The sequence below is a fragment of the Rhinoraja longicauda genome, chromosome 18, assembly GCF_053455715.1.
Source record: "Rhinoraja longicauda isolate Sanriku21f chromosome 18, sRhiLon1.1, whole genome shotgun sequence".
Classification (NCBI taxonomy): domain Eukaryota; kingdom Metazoa; phylum Chordata; class Chondrichthyes; order Rajiformes; family Arhynchobatidae; genus Rhinoraja; species Rhinoraja longicauda.
Genome location: NC_135970.1, coordinates 14,634,718 through 14,662,517, shown reverse-complemented (window position 1 = coordinate 14,662,517; position 27,800 = coordinate 14,634,718). Strand labels below are relative to the sequence as shown.

Below are 27,800 nucleotides of genomic sequence, written 5' to 3'. Positions count from 1 at the left end.
CTCATCACCTCCAGCACTTTACAAGCTACCCACTTACACATTTCCCTGCCTGTACACGATTGGCTGCAGCAGCAACAAAATCAGTGTGTTGTACAGACCACTGCAAGAGCCTAACCCATGGAAAAGAAAGTTTGGGTCAATCTTTAGTTTAGTTTAGTTTAGTTTAGAAATACAGCGTGGAAACAGGGCCTTCAGCCCGACGAGCCCGCGCTGACCAGCGATCACCCCGTACACTAGTTGTATCCTGCACATCAGGGACAATTTACAGAAGACAATTAAACTACAAACCACGGGTCTTTGGAGTGTGGGAGGAAATCGGAGCACCCGGAGTAAATCCCGAGTCACGGGGAGAACGTAGATACTCCATACAGACAGCACCCGTAGACAGGATCGAACCCGGGCCTCTGGTGCTGTAAGGCAGCATCTCTACCAGCTGCGCCACCATGCCAACCATTGGCCTCCCGTTTATATAGATAATCTCTTTCCTCTCCCACCTTCCCCCTTACCTTCATACAAAACCAGCCTGTTTTCTAAATTTTTCCAGTTCTGATAAAAGGTGATTAACATGAAACAATACCTCAGTTTGTTTCTGCAGGCACTGTCAGAGTATTCATAGCGTGCTCTGTTCTGAATGCGGCACCTGATGGTTAATATTTCATTTCCATCACAATGCATTCAGAAGCCGGCTCATGTCCAAGTGCTGCAGGGGGACCTCAGATGTCTGCTGTTCAAATTTGGTTGCCACCAGAATGAGTCTATATTTTGAGGATATCGCTGATCACACCATTGTTGTTGCTTTCAATGCAGGAGGCTTCAGCTGCTTATCAGGGAAAGGCAGTGTAGATGGATCGGACTGCAAAAGGTGGGTGGGTGCCTTGGCTCACAGGCCAGTCACCAACCAGCCTTCCAGCAACTTTCACAGCCACTGGGACATTAACTTTGAAGGTGTATCGGGATAGACAAAAACAGCTGGAAGGTGGGTAACAGAAAACACACGAGTAATCATTTGATATTAGTGTATGCCTCACCATTCAAACAGCACTGGGCCTCTACACACTGGAGTATAGAAGGATGAGGGAGGACCTCATTGAAACTTACCAAATAGTGGAAGGCCTGGATGTTTCCACTAGTGGGAGAGTCTAGGACCAGATTTTAATCATTAACAAATTAACTTATTGGATGCCTTATGTTCAGAACTTCATTTTAGTTTAGTAATTCACCTTCACATAAATCTATTAAAATAAAAGCAATCTTAGAGATTGATTTCTACATCCAAATCATTTTCATCGACTGTTCTTGGACTGTGTGAATGGGATATACCTGCTGCAGTGTGTGTTGTTATCAGTGTCTACACAAACAACAACTGAACACACCAGGCAATCAAGCATCGAGACTTGATGCTGAGTCAGAAGATTGATCCCCAGAGGATACGGGGTGAAGGGTCCATCTGGAGCTGATGTCAGTAAGTTCTTCCTCACACAGTTACCTGCATAACAACTGGTCAATTTGAGTTAGGTCTTCGTGCTCCTCCACTTGGTAGTTAGATTTAGTTCCTCTCCCAGTTACCTGCACAATAACTGGTCAATTTGAGTTAAGTCTTCGTGCTCCTCCACTTGGTAGTTAGATTTAGTTCAGCAATGTGAATACTTGCAAGATCCCAGCTGGACATCTTTTGTGCAAAATTTATTTCAAGATGTCATACACGAACACCCAGATTTATACACATCAGAGATGGAAAATTGTGCAGGTGTGAATGGTGGGGCAGAAAAAAGGTTTAACTTTAACTGTGTCTTGGGAGGAAGTGAGAATGACACTGTTTAGTTTGAAAGGAAAAATCACCAAATTTATTATTTTAAAATAAGAGACAACATTTATTGCTGTATTCATTTTACAATACATTAAGTCATGTCTGTACACTCTTTATAGTTCATTGAAAAATCAATTTTTTGAAAATAAATTAACATAAAATTGTGCCATGTTTAAAAAAAACACTTTCACTAATGTATTCACTTAATGCCCAGTGCATTCCTTAACAATTAACATTAATGATCTGTGCAAAAACTATTCCAAGATGTTATACATGAACACCCAGATTTATACACATAAATAAAAGAGAAACATTTAAAGACAAACAGTACGAGCTTACTTCAATTCAGTCTGACAAAACTCTGGCAATTTGCTGTCAAACTGAAATCTGCTGTAAAACCAAAAAATGTTAAAATACCCAAGTCAGGAATTACCAAAGGAACGATAAAAGGTTAATTTTTCACATGTAAATTGGGAAAAAAGATTAGCGATAAACAAGTTTTAAGCCACAGAGCAGAGATGGAGAAGGTTTTAAAAAAAAAATCATTGGCAGAGGGTAAAATAGAATTAGATAATAAAAGAGATAATGGGGCAAAGTAAAAGTGAGTGGTGGAAACAAGGTAGTGCAGATGCTGGTTTACAAAAGAAGTCACAGAGTGCTGGAGTAACTCAGTATGTCAGACTGCCTGACCCGTGGTGTAGGAATGCATGAATACAGGTGTTAATATTAGAGGAAATATGTTTGTAAAACATTCTTATGTTTGTAAAAAACCTTTTACACAGGTGTCCTAGTTATCTGGTATGACAATGATGGCACCCAACCACAGATTGGAAAGGAACAACCCGTTCCAGTACATACGAGTTCAACTTTTAAATGAATAATTACTTGCTTATCAAAGATTTATTCCTGAGCTATCATTTGCAATGGATGCCAGCAGCTATAGGTTTTAAAAACTATGAACTTCTGTGCTAGTGGCTAAGTTTCTGCAACAATGAGAAAGGTCTGTTGTCAACCACCCTCAGCAAGGGCACAAAGGTTGAAAAAGAAGAGAAACCAAAATCACACTTGTGCAATGCTATCAGACCGGGATTAACAGAGCGCAGGAATTGCTACTTGGAAGTTTTAAAACTTCAGCAATGCAAGGGAAACCCACTGACTTACTAACTTAGTTATTCTATCTGGGCCTGCTAAACTGTGAGGTACAATGTTCATCTTAAAAACGACTAGCTTGAGGGCGCTAGCATTAACATGACTCCTGCAATGTAAGAAGGCAGACATTGTGTGGTGTTGCCAAGTTCTCTTCCTGGTTTGTCACTGCCTCATAGCAACCCGATCTGCTGAATTCCAGACCGTACCCATTCAGAGTTCGGCGATACTAGGAAACTCACAATGCAGAGGCTTGTGTTTCACTCCTTCTTTCAAAATTGCATGGGGAACAGGAAGGGCTTTGACTAGCAGACTCTGATGGAGTAAAGCCTTGGTGCAGATTTAAGGCGGACAGTTTGTTCCAGTGCTGGTAAGTTCCAGTGAGTAACTGCAAACACGTATTGGCATGAGGGTACGAGTATAAGTAATGCACTCCTCTTAGTAACACACAAGATGGGGGAGAAGGAAGAGGGACTATATTGAATACTTTTGTAACTTTGTCGGCACCCTTTAGGTGGCGACTCTTGCATACTTGTACTGTATGCAAACAAAGAATCTCACGTGACAAAGTATCAATCAAACAATCAGTGAAATAAAGGGCGCTACACTCTAAATGAAATGATATTGTAAATTGCTCATCGCTTCAAATTCTTGTTCAATCTTGAAGCCTTCTCTATGTTTACATAAAACACAAACCCAGGAATTTGTGATGCAAGTTTCCAACAGAACTCCCAAGAGTTTACTACGCTCCTTGACACTGACTTCCATCAAAAATAAATATCTAATAAAATTCTAATTTAGGAGTTAACAACTCCTGAAGCACCATCACCAAAGGTCAAGGACCAGTGCCTTCAGGGTTACACCATTGCAATGGCTGAATCTTCGTTGCTGCTTTCCTGGCTCAGTCCAACTCGATGAATGGACTCGCGGTACTTCTTCTTGCCAAGTTCAATTATACTGTGTATTTCCTCCGCGATATCTCCCCGATCGCTCTCCTTCATCGCTTCAATGAGATGACTGATGCAGCCCGAGACATTTGCATTGCAGCGTGCCCATGTAAAGAGCATCTCCAGGATTTGCTTACCCAGGTCGTCCCTGAAGGAAATGAAGCAATGTTTTGGAAAGACAAGACAAGGGCTGGTTTAAATAACATTTCCTTTGCAGGCAATTTCCATCAAGGCTGAAGGTTCTGCCTTTTTCTGGACTATAGCAACTGCTAAACATTGGCCTGGTTTCCGTTCCTCTGGCTGCTGTCTGCAGCATATCTACTTGTGGAGAGGTGAGGAGGTGAGGTTGTGTGGTCAAGGTGGAAAAGAAGCTGATTACTTTCCCCTGGCATTTATTCACAAAATGCTGGAGTACCTCAGCAGGTCAGGCAGCATCTCAGGAGAGAAGGAATGGGCGACGTTTCGGGTTGAGACCCTTCTTCGGAAGAAGGATCTCGACTCGAAACGTCGCCCATTCCTTCTCTCCTGAGATGCTGCCTGACCTGCTGAGGTACTCCAGCATTTTGTGAATAAATACCTTCGATTTGTACCAGCATCTGCAGTTATTTTCTTATACTAACTTTCCCCTGGCAGAAGGTTCATTTAGCACGGGCAAGAGAAACTGCATAACTATTGTCCAAATGACTGAAGATAAACAGCAAAACAATTAAAGAGGAAAAAAGAATGTAAAAAGACCAAAGGTACACAGGGAAATAATTAACACCTTTTGGATTTGATAAATGCAAGCTTATTGTAGACCCTGACTAATTTTAGCAAATAAAGCCAAAAACTTAGTTAGAGCAACTAAAGGCAGTCCATAGTTCATAATTGAGGGCAGCTAATATGGTGCTGGCCCTGGGTAGAAGGAGAATAAACTGATGGAATGTTTTTCTGGGGGCCAGCATGAATTCGATGGGTTGAAAAGTGTCCTTCTGTGCCACAGTAAGAAAGACGATGGAATGACTAACAGCCATTGTGAAGGTCAAATTACATTTATTAAGGTTATGGATGATATAGCATGACAATTACTTCATTCAGTATTTAGTTTCCAATTGTCTATTGTTCCATAAATCATCTGCTGGCTCCATTTTCCTTTCAAAACAACATGAAGCAACACTTTCAATGAGAGTCAAACCTTCAGCTGATGACGCACATGATTCTAAAGATATCCCACATCCCATGGGATCCTCATAGTTTTCTAGTGGATACTGGATTAATTAACGTCACTTCAAAATAAAATGGCATCACACAATGTGGCTTTACATTGCTCTGTCTCATCTGCTCCTAGCTCATGATCAGTGCGGAGAAAACTGTAAGATTTAGAAGATGAAAGGAGGTAGGTGGGAAGATCTTGGCTGGGCCAAGTGGTAGCTCCATCCTGGTGCAGTATAGCTTCATCTTTAGCCATGGGAAGTATAGCAGTGAGGCAGCCAGCACAAGTTTAGTTTTAGTTTAGGGCACAGCATGGAAACTGGCCCTTCAGCCAGTCCACGCCGACCAGCGATCACCCAATCACTGGTTCTATGTTATTCCACTGTCTCATCCACTCCCCACACACTCGGGACAATTTACAGAGGCCAATTAACCTACAAATACGCACATCTCTGGGATGTGGGAGGAACCTAGAGAAAATTCGGTCAAAATCCATCATTCGGTATAAACTCCATAAAGACAGCACCCGAGGTCAGGATAGAACCCAGGGTCTCTGGCGCAGTGAGGCTCCATTCAAGGTCAGTTCAAGGTCAACCAGAGGTGTTTCAAGGTCAAACAAACTGTGTAACTAAAAGGTGAAATGTGTAACTTGCTGAAAATGAATACTATGTGGGCTTTATCCATGCTTGTGTTTTTAACACTTTAGTGATATAGTGCATGTTTTTGAAACTTGAGAGGAAACCAGTGCACCCGGAGAAGACCCACGCGGTCACGAGGAGAACGTGCAATCTCCCTACAGACAGCATCTTTAGTCAGGGTCAAACCCGAGTCTACCTCTGTGCCATTGTACCACGTGTTGTCCCACTAATATGACTTTAAATCATAAACATGCACAATGATCTTTTGTTGCTGGTGTTTTATGAATTAATCAGGCCAACCATCACGATATCGAGATCAAAACACTAAACCAAAGGTTTGACATCAGCAATAAATAAATGTCTCTCTAACCTGTGATTGTGGGCTATTCTTTCCAATTGTGAGTAGGTTAAACCGAGATTTATTCCAATGTTCTGCCATTCTGGCCCGATCCTTCTTGCAATACTCAAGAGATTCACTTCAGTCAGGTAGCCAGTCTCTGTCCAATCATAAAGTAAGAAACTAGTTAGAACACTATGCAAAAAAATCATGAAGCAGTCTGTGTGGTCTGCTCCTCAAAGCGACTCATTACTAGGGCATCAGAGATGTCTTCATTCTTTAGGAAATGGGGTTTCCCCTCTTCCATTATAGACGAGGCTCTCACGATGGTCTCCTCTATATCCTGCAGCTCCACTCTTGCTCCCCCTCTCCCCATTCGTAACAAGGATAGAGTCCCCCTTGTCCTCATCTTCCACCCCATCAGCCGTCGCATACAACAAATTATCCTCCAACATTTCCGCCACCTCCAACGGGATCCCACTACTGGCCACATCTTCCCATCTCCACCCCCTACACATTCATACTGCACAGGTTGGCTGGGTTAAATAACCATCGATAGGCCATCTATACTAATCCCATTCACCAGCACTTGCTTCACTGACTTTTATGCCAAAATGATCCAAATGTATGTCCAGATATTTCTTGTGTATTGAGAGTACCTGTCTCAACCACCCACTTCAGCAATGCTTTCTAGATTCCTACCACCCTCTGGGTAAAAAGAAATTCCTCCTCAGATCCCCTCTCAACCTTTAAGTCATGCCTTCCAGTTTTAGACACCATGTTATGGGTTAAAGTTTTCTTATTACATTCCCTATCTCTACCCCCCATTATCTGTGTCATCTGCCAATATCTACTCCCATTCAAACCTCCCTTCACTGAGCCAATGGTCACGAGTACAGTTCCAACGCATTGGGTAACTTCCAAGACTAAACAGAGTTGCTCCATGCTAGCCTAGCAAACAGCAAAAGTAATTTTTCACGGGAAATACTTCACCACATGCAAGCACTGATGAAGGACATTGACCACATCTATCTATGTGAGGATAAGGCAATGTCAGGAAGAGTGCATGATGCTGGCAATTCTGGACCAAAGGTTGTATCACGTACGTAGTAACCAACCAAGCATCTCAAACCCTGCATCACGAAAACTTCCACTTCCTCAAAACACACTAAAGGGAGCAATACATACGTACAGTACATATGCCCATACCAGACAACACTTGACCTCTAATGAAATCAGAGGCCTGGAAATTATTTGGCACATGTTATGATGCATAAAATGGGCGTTGTACAGTGGACAATGAATGTTACTGCACACAAGGCATTCGGGCACATCAGAACAAGCCTTCCATGTCTGACACACTCGTAAGCTGTTCCCAATTTGTCCTGCCGTTGCAGAGGACAGCAGTGAGGTTGTGGGTCTGGATCAGGCTTTCGATGAAGGGATGGGCGGCGTGGTAAATCAGGACCAATGAGTTGGGTTGGGGCAATATGGGAAAAGAGGCTGATGATGTTGTGATTGCCTGCAGATCAGGGATGAGCAGGGAGGTTGCAATTAAGAACGGGGTTAGAACGTAGAGGGTTTGGGGTCAGAGCTTCTGGATGGACCATTACTGGGGGGCCAGATGGAGAGATATCATGGAATAAATTTAAACTTCAAATGGGCCTAAATGAATTATGGAAACGCAATCATGAATGAAAATCACAGATGTGGGATCCTGGTGGACTGTATATGTCCAGGCAACTCTGGCCCTTTGCATATCAGATGACGCAGAGGACTTCATCAGGAAGATCGCAATGCACACAGCGAGTCCCCAATTTCACCTACTGACTGAATTACCAATACAATGCCACCTGTTTTGCACATATCAGTAGAATTTGTGGACTGGATTCTTATTAAAAAGAAAGTATATATTTGGAGGAAGAAGAGAAGGCACAAAGATATCCGCAGGTAATTGACTAGCTCTTACTAATATCATTGGTATTGGGACGTTGAGATGGAATAGAATGAAGATGTCAGAACCCAGGCACCTGCCAGAGTATAGCTCTCTCAGGATGTTAATGCAAACGTCCTTGATCTGAGAATCAATAGATCTGACAAACATAGGACAGCCAAAGTATAAAACATGTTTAATTCCCGAATACTGAGACAAACACAAAAAGAAAATCAAAATATTAGTATTTAGAAGGCAATATAGTCTCACCTTCATCACCGAGATTTAACGGTGGATACGATGATTCCTTTCTTGACTCATTATGAAGTCTTGGTTTCTGTTTCTGTAGAAAGTAGATTAGCTTTAAAAAAAACTTTAAATGTTTCTAACATGAAGATGGACTCTGGGCAAAGAGATATGTTGTTAGCAGTCGACAGATAAGAGTTAGAATGTTATGTGTAGGAAGGAACTGCAGATGCTGGTTTAAACTGAGGATGAATACAAAAATCTGGAGTAACTCAGTGGGTCAGGCAGCATCTCTGGAGAAAAGGTATAGGTGACAAACGGTATAATGTCCCCCTCTCTGGAATCCCAGACATAGCTTAGCATTTTGGAGCAGTGCTCAGGAAACAGCACATCACCATAAATCCCATCCTCAGAGGGATTAATTAAATTAATTAAATGACCTGTTTCATTATTGCAATGCTAGGGATAGAGTTTAAGTTGGTTTATTAATGTCACATGTATCGACATACAGTGAAAACCTTTGTTTTGCATGCTATCCAGTTCAGATAATAGTCCACATAAATACAATCAAACTCAAACTAAGGATAGAGTTTAAACATTATGAATTACAAATTAACCTGCAGTGGTTTACTAATCAATCACTGTGTGGTGTGTGAATGACTTCCACTTGCGCACCACTCACTTGGAAGCTCAGTGGTGCCTGAGGCCAATGGCAAAGCTGAGGGGCAGGGAACTGAAAGTGAATTGAGGTGGAGAGAGGGAAGGGGAGAGGATCATTTGATTAGGTGTTGGGGTCGTCATTCCCCAGTTGTGAAGTGATGGGGTGGGTCAGAGTGGAGCCTGGGACTGTAGGGGAAGATTGGAAGCATGGATGTGATATAGTTGGGATTACGGTATGATATAGTTGGGATTACGGAGACATGGCTCCAGGGTGACCAAGGCTGGGAGCTCAACATCCAGGGATATTCTATATTCAGGCGGGATAGACAGAAAGGAAAAGGAGGTGGGGTAGCGTTACTGGTTAGTGAGGAGATTAAAGCAGTGGAAAGGAAGGACATTAGCTTGGAGGAAGTGGAATCGATATGGGTAGAGCTACGAAACACTAAGGGGCAGAAAGCGCTAGTGGGAGTTGTGTACAGGCCACCTAACAGCAGTAGTGAGGTTGGGGATGGCATCAAGCAGGAAATTAGAAATGCGTGCACTAAAGGTGCAGCAGTTATAATGGGTGACCTCAATCTACATATAGATTGGGTGAACCAAACTGGCAGGGGTGCTGAGGAAGAGGATTTCTTGGAATGTTTGAGAGATGGTTTTCTAAACCAACATGTCGAGAAACCAACGAGAGAACAGGCCATTCTAGACTGGGTATTGAGTAATGAGGAAGGGTTAGTTAGCAGTCTTGTTGTGCGAGGCCCCTTGGGCAAGAGTGATCATAATATGGTAGAGTTCTTCATTAGGATGGAGAGTGACAGTCTTTACAGAAACAAGTGTTCTGAACTTAAAGAAAGGTAACTTTGAGGGTATGGGGCGTGAATTGTCCAAGATAGACTGGCGATTGATGCTGAAAGGGTTGACGGTGGACATGCAATGGAAGGCATTTAAAGGTCGCATGGATGAACTACAACAAGTGTTCATCCCAGTTTGGCAAAAGAACAAACCAGGAAAGGTAGTGCATCTGTGGCTAACAAGGGAAATCAAGGATAGTATTAAAACAAAAGATGAAGCATACAGATTAGCCAGAAAAAGTAGCATACCAGAGGACTGGGAGAAATTCAGAGTCCAGCAGAGGAGGACAAAGGGCTTAATTAGGAAAGGGAAAATAGATTATGAGGGAAAACTGGCAAGGAACATAAAAACTGACTGCAAAAGCTTTTATAGATATGTCAAGAGAAAAAGATTAGTTAAGACAAATGTAGGTCCCTTGCAGTCGGAAACAGGTGAATTGATCATAGGGAACAAGGAGATGGCAGACCAATTGAACAAATACTTTGGTTCTGTCTTCACTAAGGAAGACATAAACCGTCTGCTGGAAATAGCGGGGGACCGGGGGTCTAATGAGATGGAGGAACTGAGGGAAATCCAGGTTAGTCGGGAAGTGGTGTTAGGTAAATTAAATGGATTAAAGGCAGATAAATCCCCAGGGCCAGATGGGCTGCATCTCAGAGTGCTTAAGGAAGTAGCCTCAGAAATAGTGGATGCATTAGTGATAATTTTTCAAAACTCTTTAGATTCTGGAGTAGTTCCTGAGGACTGGAGGGTAGCTAATGTAACCCCACTTTTTAAAAAGGGAGGGAGAGAGAAAACGGGGAATTATAGACCAGTTAGCCTAACATCGGTAGTGGGGAAAATGCTAGAGTCAGTTATTAAAGATGTGATAGCATCACATTTGGAAAGTGGTGAAATCATCAGACAAAGTCAGCATGGATTTACCAAAGGCAAATCATGTCTGACGAATCTTATAGAATTTTTCGAGGATGTAACTAGTAGAGTGGATAAGGGAGAACCAGTCGATGTGTTATATCTGGACTTTCAGAAGGCCTTCGACAAGGTCCCACATAGGAGATTGGTGTACAAACTTAAAGCACACGGTATTGAGGGTTCAGTGTTGAGGTGGATAGAAAATTGGTTGGCGGACAGGAAGCAAAGAGTAGGAATAAACGGGTCCTTTTCGGAATGGCAGGCAGTGACTAGTGGGGTACCGCAAGGCTCAGTGCTGGGACCCCAGTTATTTACAGTGTATATTAATGATTTGGACGAGGGAATTGAATGCAACATCTCTAAGTTTGCGGATGACACGAAGCTGGGTGGCAGTGTTAGCTGCGAGGAAGATGCTAGGAGGCTGCAGAGTGACTTGGATAGATTAGGCGAGGGGGCAAATGCATGGCAGATGCAATATAATGTGGATAAATATGAGGTTATCCACTTTGGCGGCAAGAACAGGAAAGCAGAGTATTACCTGAATGGTGACCGATTGGGAGAAGGGGAGATGCAACGTGACCTGGGTGTCATGGTGCACCAGTCATTGAAAGCAAGCATGCAGGTGCAGCAGGCAGTGAAGAAAGCGAATGGTATGTTGGCATTCATAGCAAGAGGATTTGAGTTTAGGAGCAGGGAGGTTCTGCTGCAGTTGTACAGGGCCTTGGTGAGACCGCACCTGGAGTATTGTGTGCAGTTTTGGTCTCCTAACCTGAGGAAAGACGTTCTTGTCTTAGAGGGAGTACAGAGAAGGTTCACCAGATTGATCCCTGGGATGGCGGGACTTTCATATGAGGAAAGACTGGATAGACTGGGCTTGTACTCGCTGGAATTTAGAAGACTGAGGGGGGATCTTATAGAAACATATAAAATTCTTAAGGGGTTGGAGAGGCTAGATGCGGGAAGATTGTTCCCGATGTTGGGGGAGTCCAGAACCAGGGGTCACAGCTTAAGGATAAGGGGGAAGTCTTTTAGGACCAAGATGAGAAAACATTTCTTCACACAGAGAGTGGTGAGTCTGTGGAATTCTCTGCCACAGAAGGTAGTTGAGGCCAGTTCATTGGCTATATTTAAGAGGGAGTTAGATGTGGCCCTTTTTGCTAAAGGGATCAGGGGGTATGGAGAGAAGGCAGGTACAGGCTACTGAGCTGGATGATCAGCCATGATCATATTGAATGGCGGTGCAGGGTCGAAGGGCCGAATGGCCTACTCCTGCACCTATTTTCTATGTTTCTATGTGGGCAATGTTGGGAGGATCACCTGTGGTTTACTAAATAAACTGGTTATTCTCCTTGAGCCCGGTTCCCAGTGACCTGCTCAGGGGTCGCCCTTTAAATATACCTGATTTCCTCCGGGTGCTCCGGTTTCCTCCCAATATCCCAAAGATGCATGGGTTTGTAGGATAATTGGCCTCTGTAAATTACCCTAGTGTGCAGAATAAGCAGACCTACTAAACCCTAAGTTGGACTGAAAATCCTTAAAGACAGGATATTTCAGGACTGCATGAATTGATTTTTCCGAGGCATACTTTAAATGAGCGTTACACAGGAAATGGCATCATCACAGCTGAGTCCAATGGAGGAAACGGGTCATCACAATTAGAGACAGGAAGTGCCCAATGGAATTTCCTAGGTTCTGTGGATTGACTCAGTCAACATCTTAATTACATTTCATTCTGGAAAAAATAAATAATCTTGGATATGTACATTACTGACAAAACAAAAGTGCTATGTAGTTAGAATTCTAGGGGCACACAGCACTGATTGAAGAACATTGTGCCTAATTATATTCTCTCAACCACCTGACAAACAGTAATCCTGACCATTCATTGCATTTGGCAAACTTTGGCAGTGCATTACATGGCTGCCATATCAGTCAATATAAGAACAGCCACTGGACTTTCTAGTCATTCCTGCACTGTGCTATAAAAGGTCAAGCGAACATCTGTCTTCATCAATTAAAATACATGTCCGATTGTTGCCAGTTCTAATTTTAGCTTCAGTTGCCTGAAGTGGAATGGAAAACATCCAAAAAATATATTGACTTACTGGCAACTTGATTGGCAAAGTGGCCAGCCACATCGAATCTGGTCCTTTACGCTTCCTCGCTGCCTCTTCAGGTATATTTGCTGGCAAGGTTCCTCGGTAAAAGGAAACCTAGAATGAAGATCGGTAATATACCAATTACATCTGTTGGGCTGCGGTTTGAGTTGCAATGCAGCTCTGCTGGTGCTGGCAGATTGCTTCAATATTGTCAATTGGCAATCTACCAGTAGTTGCAGGTTTGGGCAAGATAGTTCTCAGCAAGGAAGGGTGATCTATTATAGTTTATGTCCCACCAACTTGGTTTGGACTGTGGTGCAGCTGCCTCACAGTGCTAGACACGGGTTCGATCCCGACCTCGGTGTTGTGTGGAAAATGCACGTTCTCCCTGTGACCGCGTCGGTTTACAGGAAGTGTGGAGTGTGCAGGGATTAGATGCAAACGTGGGATAAGTCAGAACGTGTGTGAACGGGTGATCAATGGTTGGCATGCACTCGCTGGGTTGAAAGGCCTGTTTCCATGCTGTATCTCTAAATAAAGCTAAACTCTGCCCTAAGCGAAGGTCCAAGAGTTAATCACCTGCTATTTCCACTGAGGATAGTAATCAAGTGGAAATGTGAAATATTCAGTTTAGTTTAGAGATACAGCGTGGAAACAGTCCATTCAGCCCACCGAGTTTGTACCGACCAGTGATCCCCACACATTAACACTACCCCACACACACGAGGGACAATTTACACCTGTACCAAGCCAATTAACCTACAAACCTGTACGTCTTTGGAGTGTGGGAAGAAACCGAAGATCTCGGAGAAAACCCACGCGGTCATGAGGAGAACGTACAAACTCTGCATAGACAGCATCCGTAGTCGGGATCGGACCAGGTCTCTGGTGCTTAAAGCGCTGTAAGGCAGCAACTCTACCACTGTGCCACCGTGTCACCCTGATGACAAGTGACTCACATTTCACATTACCAAATCATTAATGACCATCCCGAGGACAACAAATGCTCGGTTTCTGTTAGAAAGAAAGGATCAAAATGATGCTGAAATATTAGCTGAAGTCAGCCTATTTTACATTTAGCTTGCTTTGCCTCAGGGTGGCATATAACAGTTTAAAAATTTAAGAGCAATCATGAAGAAAAGGGCTGAAACAAAACCTCTCTGTGGGGGGGAGCAGTATAATTGTTAATTTGTAGAGCAGCAATCCATAACAATCAAAACGCAGTTTCAGCAATTACGAGGAGCCACAATGAATAAACAAATCTCCACACGGCTGAAACATTGAACGTCTGATCCATATTCCCCTCAAATATGGACAAGCATTTACCCCCCACTTCCCTCACCCACTCTCTCTCTCACACGTATACACAAACACACACACACACAGGACTGTAATCACTTAATATTGTGGCACAAACAAAAACAGAAGATCAATTTCAGTTATTTCATAATCCTCACCATAGCTCTGAAGATAAAATATTTTCACGCTAGCAAATGCAATGATAGCATTTATTTCGAGAGGACTAGAATATAAAAACAGAGATGTAATGCTGAGGCTTTATAAGGCACTGGTCAGACCGCATATCTGAGGAAGGATGTGCTGGTGTTGGAGGGGGTCCAGAGGAGGATTACGAGAATGATCCCAGGAATGAGTGGGTTAACATATGATGTGTGTTTGATGGCACCGGGCCTGCACTCGCTAGTGTTTAGAAGGATGAGGGGGGACCTCATTGAATCTTACCGAGTAGTAAAAGGCCTGGATGGAGTGGATGTGGAGAGGATGTTTCCAGTAGTGGGAGAGTCTAGAACCAGAGGCTATAGCCTCAGAATAAAAGGACATACCTTTATAAAGAAGATGAGGAGGAATTTCATTGGTCAGAGGTTGGTGAATCTGTGGAATTTCTTTGCCAACGAAGACTTTGCCAAGTCAATGGATATTTTTAAGGCGGAGATTGACTGATTCTTGAATAGTACAGGTGCCAGGGTAATGCGAAGGTAGGAGAATGGGGTTGAGAGGGAATGATAGGTCAGCCAATATTGAATGGCAGAGTAGACATGATGGGCCGAATGGCCTAATGCCCGCTCCTATAACTTTTGAACTTTTTGAAAAATGGATGACCTATTAGCAATGGATAAATAGCTCTGGATTTACAAAAGAGCACCATCGAAAATTTAAGCGCAGCAAAATAATTTTCATGCAAGTCTCATTATGACTCTGAAATCAGAGTAGGAGCCACTGGGTGAACTGGTCTAAACTGCCTCTGCTTCATCAACGACTAACAATAGAAGCAAAACACAAACTGCTGGAGAAACTCAGTGAGTCAGGCTGTATCAGCACGTAAGAAAAATGTACAGATGACGTTTCGAATCAGGACCTTTTTATTCATCGGTCTTAAAGAGGATCCTAACTCAAAACATTGTCTGTCCATTTCTTTCCACAGATGCCACCTGACCCACTGAGCTCCTCCAGCAGATTGTTTTTTTGCTCACGATTCCAGCATCTGCAGACTCTTGTGTCTTTAACAATAGCAGCACCTTCCCACTGTGGAAAATAAATATTTGTTGTGGCTGTCTAATTGTTAAATGTCTGATGTAATATGTGACCCCAAAACTGCTTATGTCACGCGCGGAGAATGTGGACATTTTGCAGTTCCAAAACTTTAAAAGAAGCAGCCTTAGATCCGAGGAGATTGTTTTCAGGAAGAGCAAAGAGTTGTCTCCCATGACCTGGTCAATAAAACATGGAGCATAGAACAGTACAGCACGAGAACAGGCCCTTTGGCCCACCATGTCTGTGCCAAACATGATACCAAGACCATCACTTATCTACCTGCACATAACACACATTCTCAGCATATCCAATATGCCTATCAAAAAGTCTTATAAATGGCACTAATGTATCTGCTTCAACCACGGCCCCTAGCTGTGTGTTCCAGGCACCCACCATCCTCTGTGCAAAAGCACTTCCCTCTCACATCTCCTTTAAACTTTGCCCCTCTCACCGTAAAGCTATGCCCTCTTGTATTTGATTTTTTTTTCCTTCCTGGGAAAAACGATTCTGACTGTCTTAGACTTAATAATTAGCTCTTAACACTTCTCTCTCATGTCAACATGGATTCATTCATTGAACAAAAAGCCCAAAACCACCTGACACACCTGTGCGACCAGCCATCAGTTAGGTATCATTTTGATTGTTACATCTCATCTGATTTGATCACCAAATAAAAACATGGGCTAACCAGGGGCAATGTATGGTTATGGGTGTAGGAAGGAACTGAAGATGCTGGTTTAAACTGAAGATAGTCATAAAAAGCCAATTAACCAATAAACCTGCACGTCTTTGGAGTGCGGGAGGAAACTGGAGCACCCGGTGAAAACCCATGCGGTCACAGGGAGAACGTACAAACTCCTTTCAGACAGCACTCGAGGTCAGGATTGAACCCGGGTCCCTGGCACTGAAAGACAGCAACTCTACCGCTGCACCACTGTGCTGCCGTGAGACATATTGGGAAATTCATCTCATTACTTGGAAGAGTTTGTCTTTCTCTCCAGCAGTGTTTTCCAGTGCAAAACTCACCCTAAAGACATCGGAAATAGTGCAACATGCAAACTGGTTTGAAAATAACAGTTCTTGTTTACTCATAGCACATCCAGGTTTAACTTACCCTGTTTGCCCAGAAAGCAGACTACTTAAAGACCCAGCACTCCAATTACACTCTTTCCTCTCCGTCACTTCCTAACTTGTTTGTTTTTCACACGTTCTTTTGACTGCTTTGCCTTTAGAGATCAGGGTGATGATCACCCTCAGCTTGCTGGCATCACGACCATTTGAGGCTGTGGCTGCTAATCTCTGCTACAGTTCACTACTTGCTTAAGCATTGGGAAGTCACCCAAACTCCATTCACAAGTGGGGTGGGGGCGGCACAATGGCACAGCTGGCAGAGCCGCTGCCTCATGCCGCCTGAGACCCGGGTTCGATCCTGACCTAGGGTGCTGTCTGTGTGGAGTTTGCACGTTCTCCCTGTGACCGTAGGGGCAGAGTGCATGTTGGTCCTTTCCCCTTGCATTACATTACCATGCTGACAATGGTGAAAAGCTGCATAATATGCTGCAGACATTAAGTTGTGATTCTACTGCAAGTCAACGGCAAGTAGTAAAAAATGAACTCATAAATCTGCAAGATGGGTACCCACACAGAGGCGATGCAAATGATTCGAATGAAGGAACCTTCCTGGAATCAGGACATCAAGAGCAAACATGCTCAATCAGCAAGAGGCAGAGCTTCTAAACAATGGAGATGCAGATTTACAATCATTTGAACTGAGCAGTGGGATCATCATTCACCTGTCCTTTCACAGTCTGTGCTTTCCTGTCATCTAGAGTGGAGATATAAAGCTCTTTACTGTTCTTCAGATGCGAGTAAAAGGTGAAACTGATTCTCCCATTTATGCAATCTGGCCGATCTGAAAAGAAAGTAAGACTTAAATGAACTGGTGAGCATTTTATTTTGTCGATAGTGAAGAGGATAGTCGTAGATAACAGGATGATAACGAACAGTTGGTAAAATGGGCAGGTGGAATTTAATTCAGATAAGTGTGAGGCCATAGAGCCCGACAGCACGGAAACAGGACCATCAAGCCGACCAAGATAATCCATCTAAGCTAGTCACATTTGCCACAATTGGCCCATATCCCTCTAAACCTATCCTTGATCTCTGAGTGGATTTAGTTTTAAATTAGAGCTACAGCATGGAAAGTAAGCAATTCCATGCCGACCATGTGTACAGTAGTTCTAGGTTATCCCACTTTTGCATCCTACACACTAGGGGCAATTTACAGAAGCCAATTAACCTACAAACCTGCACGTCTTTGTTGATGTGGGAGGAAGCCGGAGCCCCCGGAGAAAACCCACACAGATCACAGGGAAAAGTCTGAACTGTATGAACTCCACACGGACAGCACCCACAGTCAGGATCGAAACTGGGTCTCTGGCACCGTGAGGCAGCAGCTCTACTGCTGCGTCACTGTGCCAATGGTGGATAGAGTTTAAAAGAACTAAGGGTCGGACATGCACAATGGATCGCAGTGTCCTTGGGAATATTGAAGAACAGAGGGGCTTTGGTGCACAAGTCCAAGGATCTCTGAAGGTGACAAGTCAATAATGTAGAAACATAGAAAATAGGTGCCGGAGTAGGCCAAAATCAATACACCGTTCCTGCTTTCTCCCCATGTCCCTTGGTTCCGTTAGCCCTGGATCTGGACTCCCCAAGCATCGGGAACAAAAAGGAATAAAGAGGTGACAAAGGCTTACGGGATATTTGTCTTTGTTAGCAAGAGCATAGAATATACAAGAACAACTTTCTTCCAGCTGTCGCCTCACCAATGTTTCATATTGTGTGTGGTTCTGGCCACATTATAGTAAGACATGATTGTGCTGGAGATGGTGCAGAGGAGATTGATCAGGATGTTGCCTGGAAGGGAGCATTTTGGCTGTGAGTGAAACTGGACAGGCTGGGGATTTTTTTTTCTTTCGAGCAGAGCGGGCTGAAGCGGTCGAAGCATACAAAATTATGAGGGGCATGGATTGAGTAGACGGTAAGAAACCTTTCCCTTCACCAAAAGTGTTTCAAACTAGAGTGCATCGATTCAAGCTAACAAGGCCAAGAAGTTCAGAAGAGATCTGAGGAGGATTTTATTTTACCTGAGGAGCTCATTGGAATGTGGAGTGTGCCATTTGAGTGGGTGTGGAGGCAAGTACGCCCACAACATTTAAAAGTAGAAACAGGGTACTGCAGATGCTGATTAATGCACAAATGGGTACAAAGTGCAGGAGTCATGTTTTGGGTCAAGACCCTTCTTCAGACTGTTTGGAGAGGATTCCCGACCCAAAATGTCACCTATCTATGTTCTCCAGAGATGCTGCCTGCCCTGCTGAGTTACTCCTGCACATTGAAGAAGTGTACTCTTAGATTTCTCAGATTTAAGAAGTGTGGGTGTCAGAGATTATGGGGAGAAGGCAGTAGAATGGGATGAAGGAGAGATAGACCAGCCATGATTGAATGGGCCAAATGGCCTAATTCTGCTCCTATCACTTATGATCTTATGAAGTGTCGACACGAGCTCTTGAATGACCTAGGTATAGAATGTTTCAGACTAATTACTGGTAAATGGGAATAGTACAGATGGTCACATCATGATTGGCATGGACGTGGTGGGCAGAAGGGCCTATCTCTGTGCTGTACGACTCCAGGATCTAAAAGATTAACACAAACAATTAATCATGAGTGTCATCACGCATTTTCCTCGATCTCACGTCTGATTACTAGCCTTGGTCATGATGATTTGGCCGCTAAATTCCTCCCGATCAACAGGCTAATTAAAGTATTTTAGTCACCTCATTCCCGTACGACACAAAAGCACCAGCCTGGAAATGTTGTAATACAGTATGGCGGTCGCTGAATTATTTATGAACTGTGATTTGAATGAGGCAGCACAAGGTCTCATGTCACACAATCGGGAAGAAAGCCACGACCATGGATAATTTTAACAACATTTGTCAAATGGGCAATAAAGTCTCAAAACTAAAATGTACATTTTTGCGAAATAACTTTTTTCCCTCATGGTTTGTGCGCCACATATAATCGCATCATAATGGCAGAATGCCCTCCCTGACCCTGAAAAAGTACATTTTATATTCATGAAATTTTAATTCTCTGGGATTCAGCATTTAAAACTCTCTGAGATTCCACCGGAAAGGGCACGGGGGAGATTGACGAGTACGATGCCAGGACTGGAAACGTCAGCAATTGGGGAAAGGATTGCTTCTTCATAATTACCGAGGCTGAAGAGTGGGTTTATACAATTGTGAGGGTCACGGGTGTAGAGGGAGGTCCCAGTTCCCACAGCAGAAAGGTGAAAAACCATGGGGCAGAGATTTATAGCAACCTGCGGAAGGACTGGAGGGGAGCTAAAGAAAACATTTTTCAACAGCAGTAGAGTTGCTGCCTTACAGCGCCAGTGCCCCGGGCTCTGCCTGCATGGACTTTGTACGTTCACCCTGTGACCACGTGGGTTTTCTCCGAGATCTTCGGTTACCTCCCACACTCCAAAGACGTACAGTTTTGTAGGTTAATTGGCTTGGTATAAATGTAAATTGTCCCAAGTGTATGGTAGGATAGTGTTAATATGTGGGGAGCGCTGGTCGGTGTGGACTCGGTGTGCCGAAGGGCCTGTTTCCGCACTGTATCTCTGAAACTAAAACCACAGAAGATGATAAGTGCCTAAAACTTACTGCTTTGAAGGATGGTGGAGGCAGAAACGCTCAAAATATTTGCAACGTGCGTAGATGTTTGAAGAGCTGACCTACAGGACGAGGGGCCTAGTTGTATTAGATTTAGTACTTCCTTCCCATCTGGTAGATTGATCAAAAGATGAATCAATGTTCCCAGCATGGGAACAGGCCCTTCAGCCCACCCAGTCTACACTGACCATCGATCACCCATTCCCACTAGTTCTACGTCAATCCACTTTTGCATCCACTCTGTACCCACTAGGGGAGGTTCACAGAGGCCCGGCACACCGACAAGTCTTTGGGACGTGAGGGAGGAAACTGGAGCACCCGGAGGAAACCCACACAGTCACAGCACATGAGATCAGGATTGAACCTGGGTCTCTGGTGCCGTGAGGCAGCGCTCCCACCAGCTGCGCCTCTGAGCCATGCTGTACAATCATCATGGACCAAATGGCGTCCTACCTTGACGCACATATTCTGCAATTCTACTATTTTAATTCATCTAACTTGTTTCAGTTTCTATCTTTGCCTCGCAAGTGTTTGTCAACCTTCATTGTTATTTTTGTAAAATATTTTTTTAAACATGACAACAATTACTGCTGTTCACTTCCTGGTTTGGAGGCTTCAAGCTTATTGGCAATTCAGTTTTATGCCATCAATGGTGTTGGATGTGCCAGACGTTGCTCAGCTTCATGTCACACAGGGGAAATGTTAAAGATCCATGCTATGGAGCCCAGTTAATCTTAGAGACTCGTTTCAAAGTCAGTGATGGAAAGGTGTCTCATTGCCAATGGACAGAAAATCCAGGTTAATCTGTAGCTTTCACACCTTACCACTCCATGTCTCCAAACTCCCTCTCCCCTGACTCTCAGTCTGAAGGGTCTCGACATGAAACATCGCCTATTCCTTTTCTCCAGAGATGCTGCCTGCCCCGCTGAATCACTCCTGCATTTTGTGTCTATCTTCAGTGTAAACCAGCATCTGCAGTTCTTTCCCACACAATTATTTTAAAATTCCCCTTTACATTTCGGTAAGCCAGAGTAGGGGACATAAGGTGCACTATCTCAGAACTTAAACTTGTCAAAAATATTAATGCAGAAATGTATGTATTATTAAAATGAAAAACAAAGATCCAATGTGGTTTTATGAACTCTAACACAACCCTTGTCACTGTACAAAACATTCAAACTTCAGTATTTTGTCCATTAATCAAAATTGCACAACATAATTTTGTCAAATCAAACATTTCCCCGATATCACTTAAGGAATATGTTCTTAACGCAGTTCTGAAAATATTATTTTGTGAACTCATGTCTATTATATATTAATTATTGTTTTTAATCACTCAACATTTCAAAAATGAATGTGCTAGATTTATCAAATCTGGATGAATATTTTAAATATTGTCTCTCCTGTTTGTCATTATGTGATCTTGACAGAGGCTGTGCGATCAGCCCATGCCATAATGCAGTAGAGGCTGCATGATTCCTGTTGGTGTGTGCTGTATAATAACAGAAGCCATACACCTAGATAGTAAACCTTAGTCTTTATTAACTACTTTGGCAGGTACGACCTTATGCCTGCACGTCGTACTTACACTAACTCGAGTCACGCCAACAGCAGTCACTCCAAAGCCCAAAGGGGCGTAACTACAACAGCATGACACATAACATGAGTGACATCATTACACTAATCTACAATTCCACAACTCCAATGTAAGTAATATTCAGCTGCCCCTCTCTGTTTTAAAATACATGTGAATGACAATTAATGGAATGCCATTGCTTGAATGTTCAGTTGGATAAAGTGGACGTGGAGAGGATGCTTCAACTAGTGTGAGAATCTAGGACCTCTAGAGAGTCTAGTGTATAAAATCATGAGAGGAATAGATCGGGTAGGCACACAGTTCCTTGCCCAGAGTAGGGGAATCGAGGACCAAAGGACATAGGTTTAAGGTGCAGGGGGAGAGATTTAATAGGAATATGAGGGGTAGGTTTTTCACACCAAGAATGGTGGGTGCATGGAACGAGCTGCCGGAGGAGATAGTCGAGGCAGGTACAATCGCAACATTTGAGAAACAATTAGACAGGTACATGGACAGGACAGGTTTAGAGGGATGTGGGCCAAACGCAGGCCGGTGGGACTAGTGTAGCTGGGACATGTTGGCCAGTGTGGGCAAGTTGGGCCGAAGGGCCTGTTTCCACGCTGTGTGGACATAGCCTCAGAATAAAAGGACGCACCTTGAGAAAGAAGATGTGGAGTGGGTGGTGAATCTGTGGAATTCATTGCCACAGGCGGCTGTGGAGACCAAGTAAATGCATATTTTTATGGCAGAGATTGAGAGATTCTTGATTAGCAAGGTTGTCAGGGGTTATAGGGAGAAAGCTGGAGAATGGGGTTGAGAGGGAAAGATAGATCAGCCATGATTGAATGGCGGAGCAGACTTGATGGGCCGAGTGGCCTAATTCTGCTCCTAGAACTTATGGACTTGCAATTGATGAACACATAATTTTATAAAATACAAACTTAAACTGAAAATGTGTCCATGTTAATAGAACAGCAGTTTTGAAAGCAAACTCCTGATGCTAATAAAACATAATCTTCAAACATTCATTGAACAGCCACAATTCCCTGAATTGGCATTTACCTGAAACAATTTCAATTCCCTTTTCAAATCCAGCAAAGAATTCTTCTCCTTCAAACATTTCGACAATATCAGATGGCTCGGGTCCCCAATACCTCTTCTGCAAATTCTTGCAAACAGACTCAACCTGCGTAACAAAAAGTCATACGGAGAGAACCTGATAAAAGTGGAATTCATTGCCACTGAAGGCTGTGGAGGCCAAGACAAAAGATATTTTTAAGGCAGAAATAGATAGATTCTTGATTAGTGCGGGTGTCAGGGGTTATGGGGAGCAGGCAGGAGAATGGGGTTAGGAGGGAGAGATAGATCATTCACGCTTGAATGGCAGAGTAGACTTGATGGGCCGAATTGCCTAATTCTGCTCCTGTCAGTTATGAACTTATGGAAAGTCTCAGGTGTGCTCACTTATTACGGCATAGAATGAGTTCATGCAGCTCACTGGGTCCATCACAGCGATCAGCAGAACAATCCCATCAGTCAAATTCACTTTCTTCTCTAATTCCTTGTAGCTCCGTCATTTACGCCCTCTCACACGTCCTTCAACTCTCCCTTGGTTCTTTTGCACTAACTCAGACTAACAGGAATTTACAGTGAAGCCAACAAACGGCACAGTGGAGCAGGGCTGGAGTTGCTGCCTCACTGTGTCAGAGGCCTGGGTTCGATCCTGACTACAGGTGCTGTCTGTACGGAGTTTGTACGTTCTCCCTGTGACCACGTGGGTTTTCTCCAGGTGCTCCGGTTTCCTCCCACACTCCAAAGACGTGCAGGATTATAAGTTAATTAGCTTCGGTAAAATTATAAATTGTCCCTAGTGTGAAAGATACTACTCGTGTACAGGGATCGCTGGTCAGTGCGGACTCGGTGGGCTGAAGGGCCTGTTTCTCTAAAGTCTAAAATGTTTGTAGGTTAATTGGCTTGTGTAAATTGTAATTTGTCCCTAGTGTGTGGAATAGTGCCGGTGTATGGGGTGATCGCCATCAGGTTGGCGCAGACCTGGTGGACTTCATTAAAAGCACATTAGAACATACAACATTCTCCTCTCATATTATCAAGTTAATATCTTCCTAATAACACAAGACTTCAAATGGTGTAAACATGAGCAACACACACTGCTGGTGGAACTCAGTGGGTCAGGCAGCTTCTGGGGAGGGAATGAACGGACGCCATTTTGGGTCGGGACCCATCTAACTGCTGTCCGTTGACCCTTTTAATGCTGCATTTTCCATGTTACGGCAGTGGTTACATTTCAAGAGTTCATCACGAGTGTAAAGTATTTTTGGGATATCCTAAAATCATGAATGTCAGTTTGAGTCTTTTCTCTTCAAGTAAGCCATACCTTGAATAGAACTGGAACCCTCCTTCCATACCCACCACCCCCCCCCAAATTACTTTAAGTCTGCAAAATGGTCCTGACCCGAAACATCACCTATCCTTTACCTCCAGAGATGCTGCCTGACCCGCTGAGTTACTCCAGCACTTTGTGTCTATCTAAGGCATACCTTGTGTTTGGGAATGCACTGTAGGAATATTTGCTCTGGATCCCTCTTCCTCTGCCGTGCCAGGAAGTTGACCTGCCACCTCCTCAAGCGTTCATACACTTTTTTAGCGATTCCACCAACGTAAGTCATGGTTGTGTACCACAGCCAGTACCTGATTAATGCAAACAAAGACAATTCCACCAAAGTTAACACATTGGACAAATAGGTGTGAACTTCCAGTGCAATTCTGGGTCGGCCACGGGCTCTTCCCACAATGTTTAGTGATGTGGGGGAAAAGAAAGTGACTAGTCCTGTGACTAGTGATGTGCCTCAGGGTTCAGCGCTGAGTCCATTGCTGTTCGTCATCTATATCAATGGTTTGGGTGAGAACGTACATGGCATGATTAGCAAATTTTCAGATGACATTTTATGGGTGGAAATCAGAGCACCTGGAGGAAATCCGGGCAGACACAGGGAGATCGTGCAATCTCCACACAGACAGATACCCGAGGTCAGGATCGAACCTGGGTCTCTGGCAGTGGGAGGCAACAGCTCTGCCAGCTGTGCCACCCTAAAGTTGAAGTGCACCTCACCTCTGCCGTCAAAGCACGATCGGGCACAAGTTAACGGTGGCATTTAGGGGGGTCTCAATTGCACAACTGAGCTTGGAAAAACTGGTTCATAAATTCTAGCAGCAGAATTACGGGCCATTCGGCCCATCAAGTCAAGTGTGTGCCATTTGCTGAGGTCTTGAGTGGATTTTGCAGAACTCTTCTTCCATGTGAAGAACCAATTGCATTTAGTGAAAAGGCTTTTTCAGGTAAAATTATAAATTTTAACCCAAAATATTTAATGACTGTACCAATGACCCGTGACATTGCTTTGACAAGACTGACCAATATCTATTATTACTTTAATTAATATACAATTTATTACCAGAGGCACTAATTTATAGTAAACCAAAATTTGAGCACTGTGGCAGTTTTGGGCAATACCCCAGTGATTTTGAGTACATTTGTACAGTCAATAAATTATGTTAAAATATTGTAGAGCCTAAAGCTTAATAGGCCTAAGATGTGAGTAAAAAAAATAAGGTTAAAATAAAGAATTGAATCCCAAAAATGATAAAACCGCACAGTAAAATGACAGTAAAACTAATTTAATATAATTAAAAAGGAGATTAAATTGTAAATTATAAACCTATTTGTGGAGAAAGGTTTATGTGTAGTTTTTCTCATGATTGTAGAAATCGTTAAAGTACTTCATTAGTTCTTAGTTCATAAGTTATACGAGCAGAATTAGGCCATTCGGCCCATTAAGTCTACTCTGCCATTGGCTTATCTATCTTTCCCTCTCAACCCCATTCTCCTGCCTTCTCCTCATAGCCCCTGACACCCGTACTAATCAAGAATTTGTCAATCTCCGCCTTAAAACTATCCATCGACTTGGCCTCCACAGCCTTCTGTGGAAATGAATTCCACAGATTCACCACCTTCTATCTAAAGAAATTCCTCCTCATTTCCTTTCTCAAGGTACGTCCTTTTATTCTATGGCTATGGCCCGTGGTCCTAGACTCTCCCACTAGTCGATACATCCTCTCCACATCCACTCGATACAGGCCTTTCACTGTTCAGTACATTTCAAGGAGGCCCCCCCACTTCATAGCATTAAATTCTGCTGGAAATGAAGCCACTGGAAAACAAAGATGGCAGACAGCATACACACAGCATAATCTGGCAATTAGCAATGAAATAATGTTCAGTTTGTCTGCTCATGATGTTGGCTGAGAAAAGTACTGACCAAGGTTTGGGATGACTTGGGAGAACGTGCCTACTCTCTTCAAGTAGTGCAGGCTTGCACGCTATCTTAGTGTCCTATCGAAAAATAAGTCAACTCCTACTGGGCAACCTTGCCACTGGGTATGGTTGAAAATGGCGGCCTTATTTATTTACTTAAGTCCAAGAGGTCTTAAAATCAGTTCTTTCAAATTCAAAGGCTCACGGATAAAGGGCATAGTGGAATAATGTTGATATAAATACTTGAAATGATATCATTAAATGTATTTTATGCATGTTGTGTAAATATACTACGTGTTTCCAAATTTGTGTTTGGAATAATATTATATGAGATGACATCTGTATGGATTGCGACTTTTTAATGTTTGTTTAGTTTAGTTAAGAAATACAGCGCGGAAACAGGCCCTTTAGCCCACCGAGTCCGCGCCGACCAGCGATCACTCCGCACACTAGTACTATCCCACACATTAGGAACAATTTACAATCATTATCGCAGCCGATTACCCGACAAATCTGTACATCTTTGGAGTGTGGGAGGAAAACGGAGCACCCAGGGTAAACCCATGCAGTCATGGGGAGAACGTACAAACTCTGGGCAGACAGCACCCGTAGTCAGGATCAAAAATGGTGGATATAAAAATATTTATAACTGTTGTACATATGTAAGTTTGTATGCAGCAGAAAGTTGCATTTGTGCTGGTATATTTATGAGGGCAGGTGTACTGTGAGGCAAGAACTCAGGATACAATTGCGCAAGTGAAATATTATTTTTTAAAAGAGGATCACCGATTGCAATCATTAAGTCGTGTCTGCTGCAGACTGAGGAGATGGTCACGAGATTTATTGAACAAAGTGGAGATTCAGAAGATCTGTGCATGCAGTAAAAGAAAGGAACAATGAATCCAAGCAGATATCAGACGATGAATAAAAATGGATCGGTAATTACCTTGCCAAAAAAAGACACTAAGGACAGGAATAACTCAGCGGATCCAGCAGCACCTCTGGAGAATATGGACAGCTGACCTTTCGGGTCAGGACCCTTCTTCAGAAGTCATCTGAAAATGTACCCTGACCTAAAATGCCACCCATCCATGTTCCCCAGAGATACTGCCTGACCAACTTAATTACTCCAGCACTTTGTGTCCTTCTTTGTAAACGAGCATCTGCAGTTCCTAGTGTCTACAATTAACTTGCCAAACTGGTTCTTTATCAGTGTATGAAGGAACTGCAGATGCTGGTTTAAACCGAAGGTAGACACAAAATGCTGGAGTAACTCAGCGGGACTGGCAGCATCTCTGGAGAGAAGAAATGGGTGACGTTTTGGGTCGAGACCCTTCTTCAGATTCGTTATCACGTCAGATCATCCTCAACTAACATCCTCGAACAAGTACTAACCAGCCGTTTGCCACATTTAAGGATTGATTAGCCTCATAGCAGTTGCCCACTTTCCAGTATACAAGATGGCGTCCAAGCCAGGCGACTCTCTGCATGCTGGTCCCAGAAGTGGATCCACAATCATTCGTTACAATTGCTCCATTCCTATAAACCTTAACTATCTTTGCACTATTTACACTTGTAATCACGTATAGTCTTTCCGATGACTGGATAGCATGTACAAACAAAAGCTTTGGTTTGTGTGCTATCCAGTACACAAACGAACGAACATGCACAAACATGGGCGGCACGGTAGCGCAGCGGTAGAGTTGCTGCTTTACAGCGAATGCAGCGCCGGAGACTCAGGTTCGATCCTGACTACGGGTGCTGTACTGTAAGGAGTTTGTACGTTCTCCCCGTGACCTGCGTGGGTTTTCTCCGAGATCTTCGGTTTCCT

General features: G+C 43.4%; 1 protein-coding gene across 1 annotated transcript in view; it reads right to left on the bottom strand.

Annotated features, from left to right (window-relative positions):
* Positions 1-1,920: 1,920 nt before the first annotated feature.
* pidd1 (p53-induced death domain protein 1) overlaps positions 1,921-27,800 on the bottom strand; it is a 57,729-nt gene continuing 31,849 nt past the window's right edge. The window contains exons 11-17 of the mRNA XM_078414758.1: positions 24,195-24,345; positions 22,699-22,822; positions 17,106-17,224; positions 12,769-12,876; positions 8,270-8,342; positions 6,100-6,226; positions 1,921-4,048 (exon numbers count right to left, since the gene is read on the bottom strand). Of these exons, the coding sequence (XP_078270884.1) occupies positions 3,811-4,048; positions 6,100-6,226; positions 8,270-8,342; positions 12,769-12,876; positions 17,106-17,224; positions 22,699-22,822; positions 24,195-24,345 (940 nt within the window). The 3' untranslated portion in view covers positions 1,921-3,810. The remainder of the gene's footprint in view (positions 4,049-6,099; positions 6,227-8,269; positions 8,343-12,768; positions 12,877-17,105; positions 17,225-22,698; positions 22,823-24,194; positions 24,346-27,800) is intronic.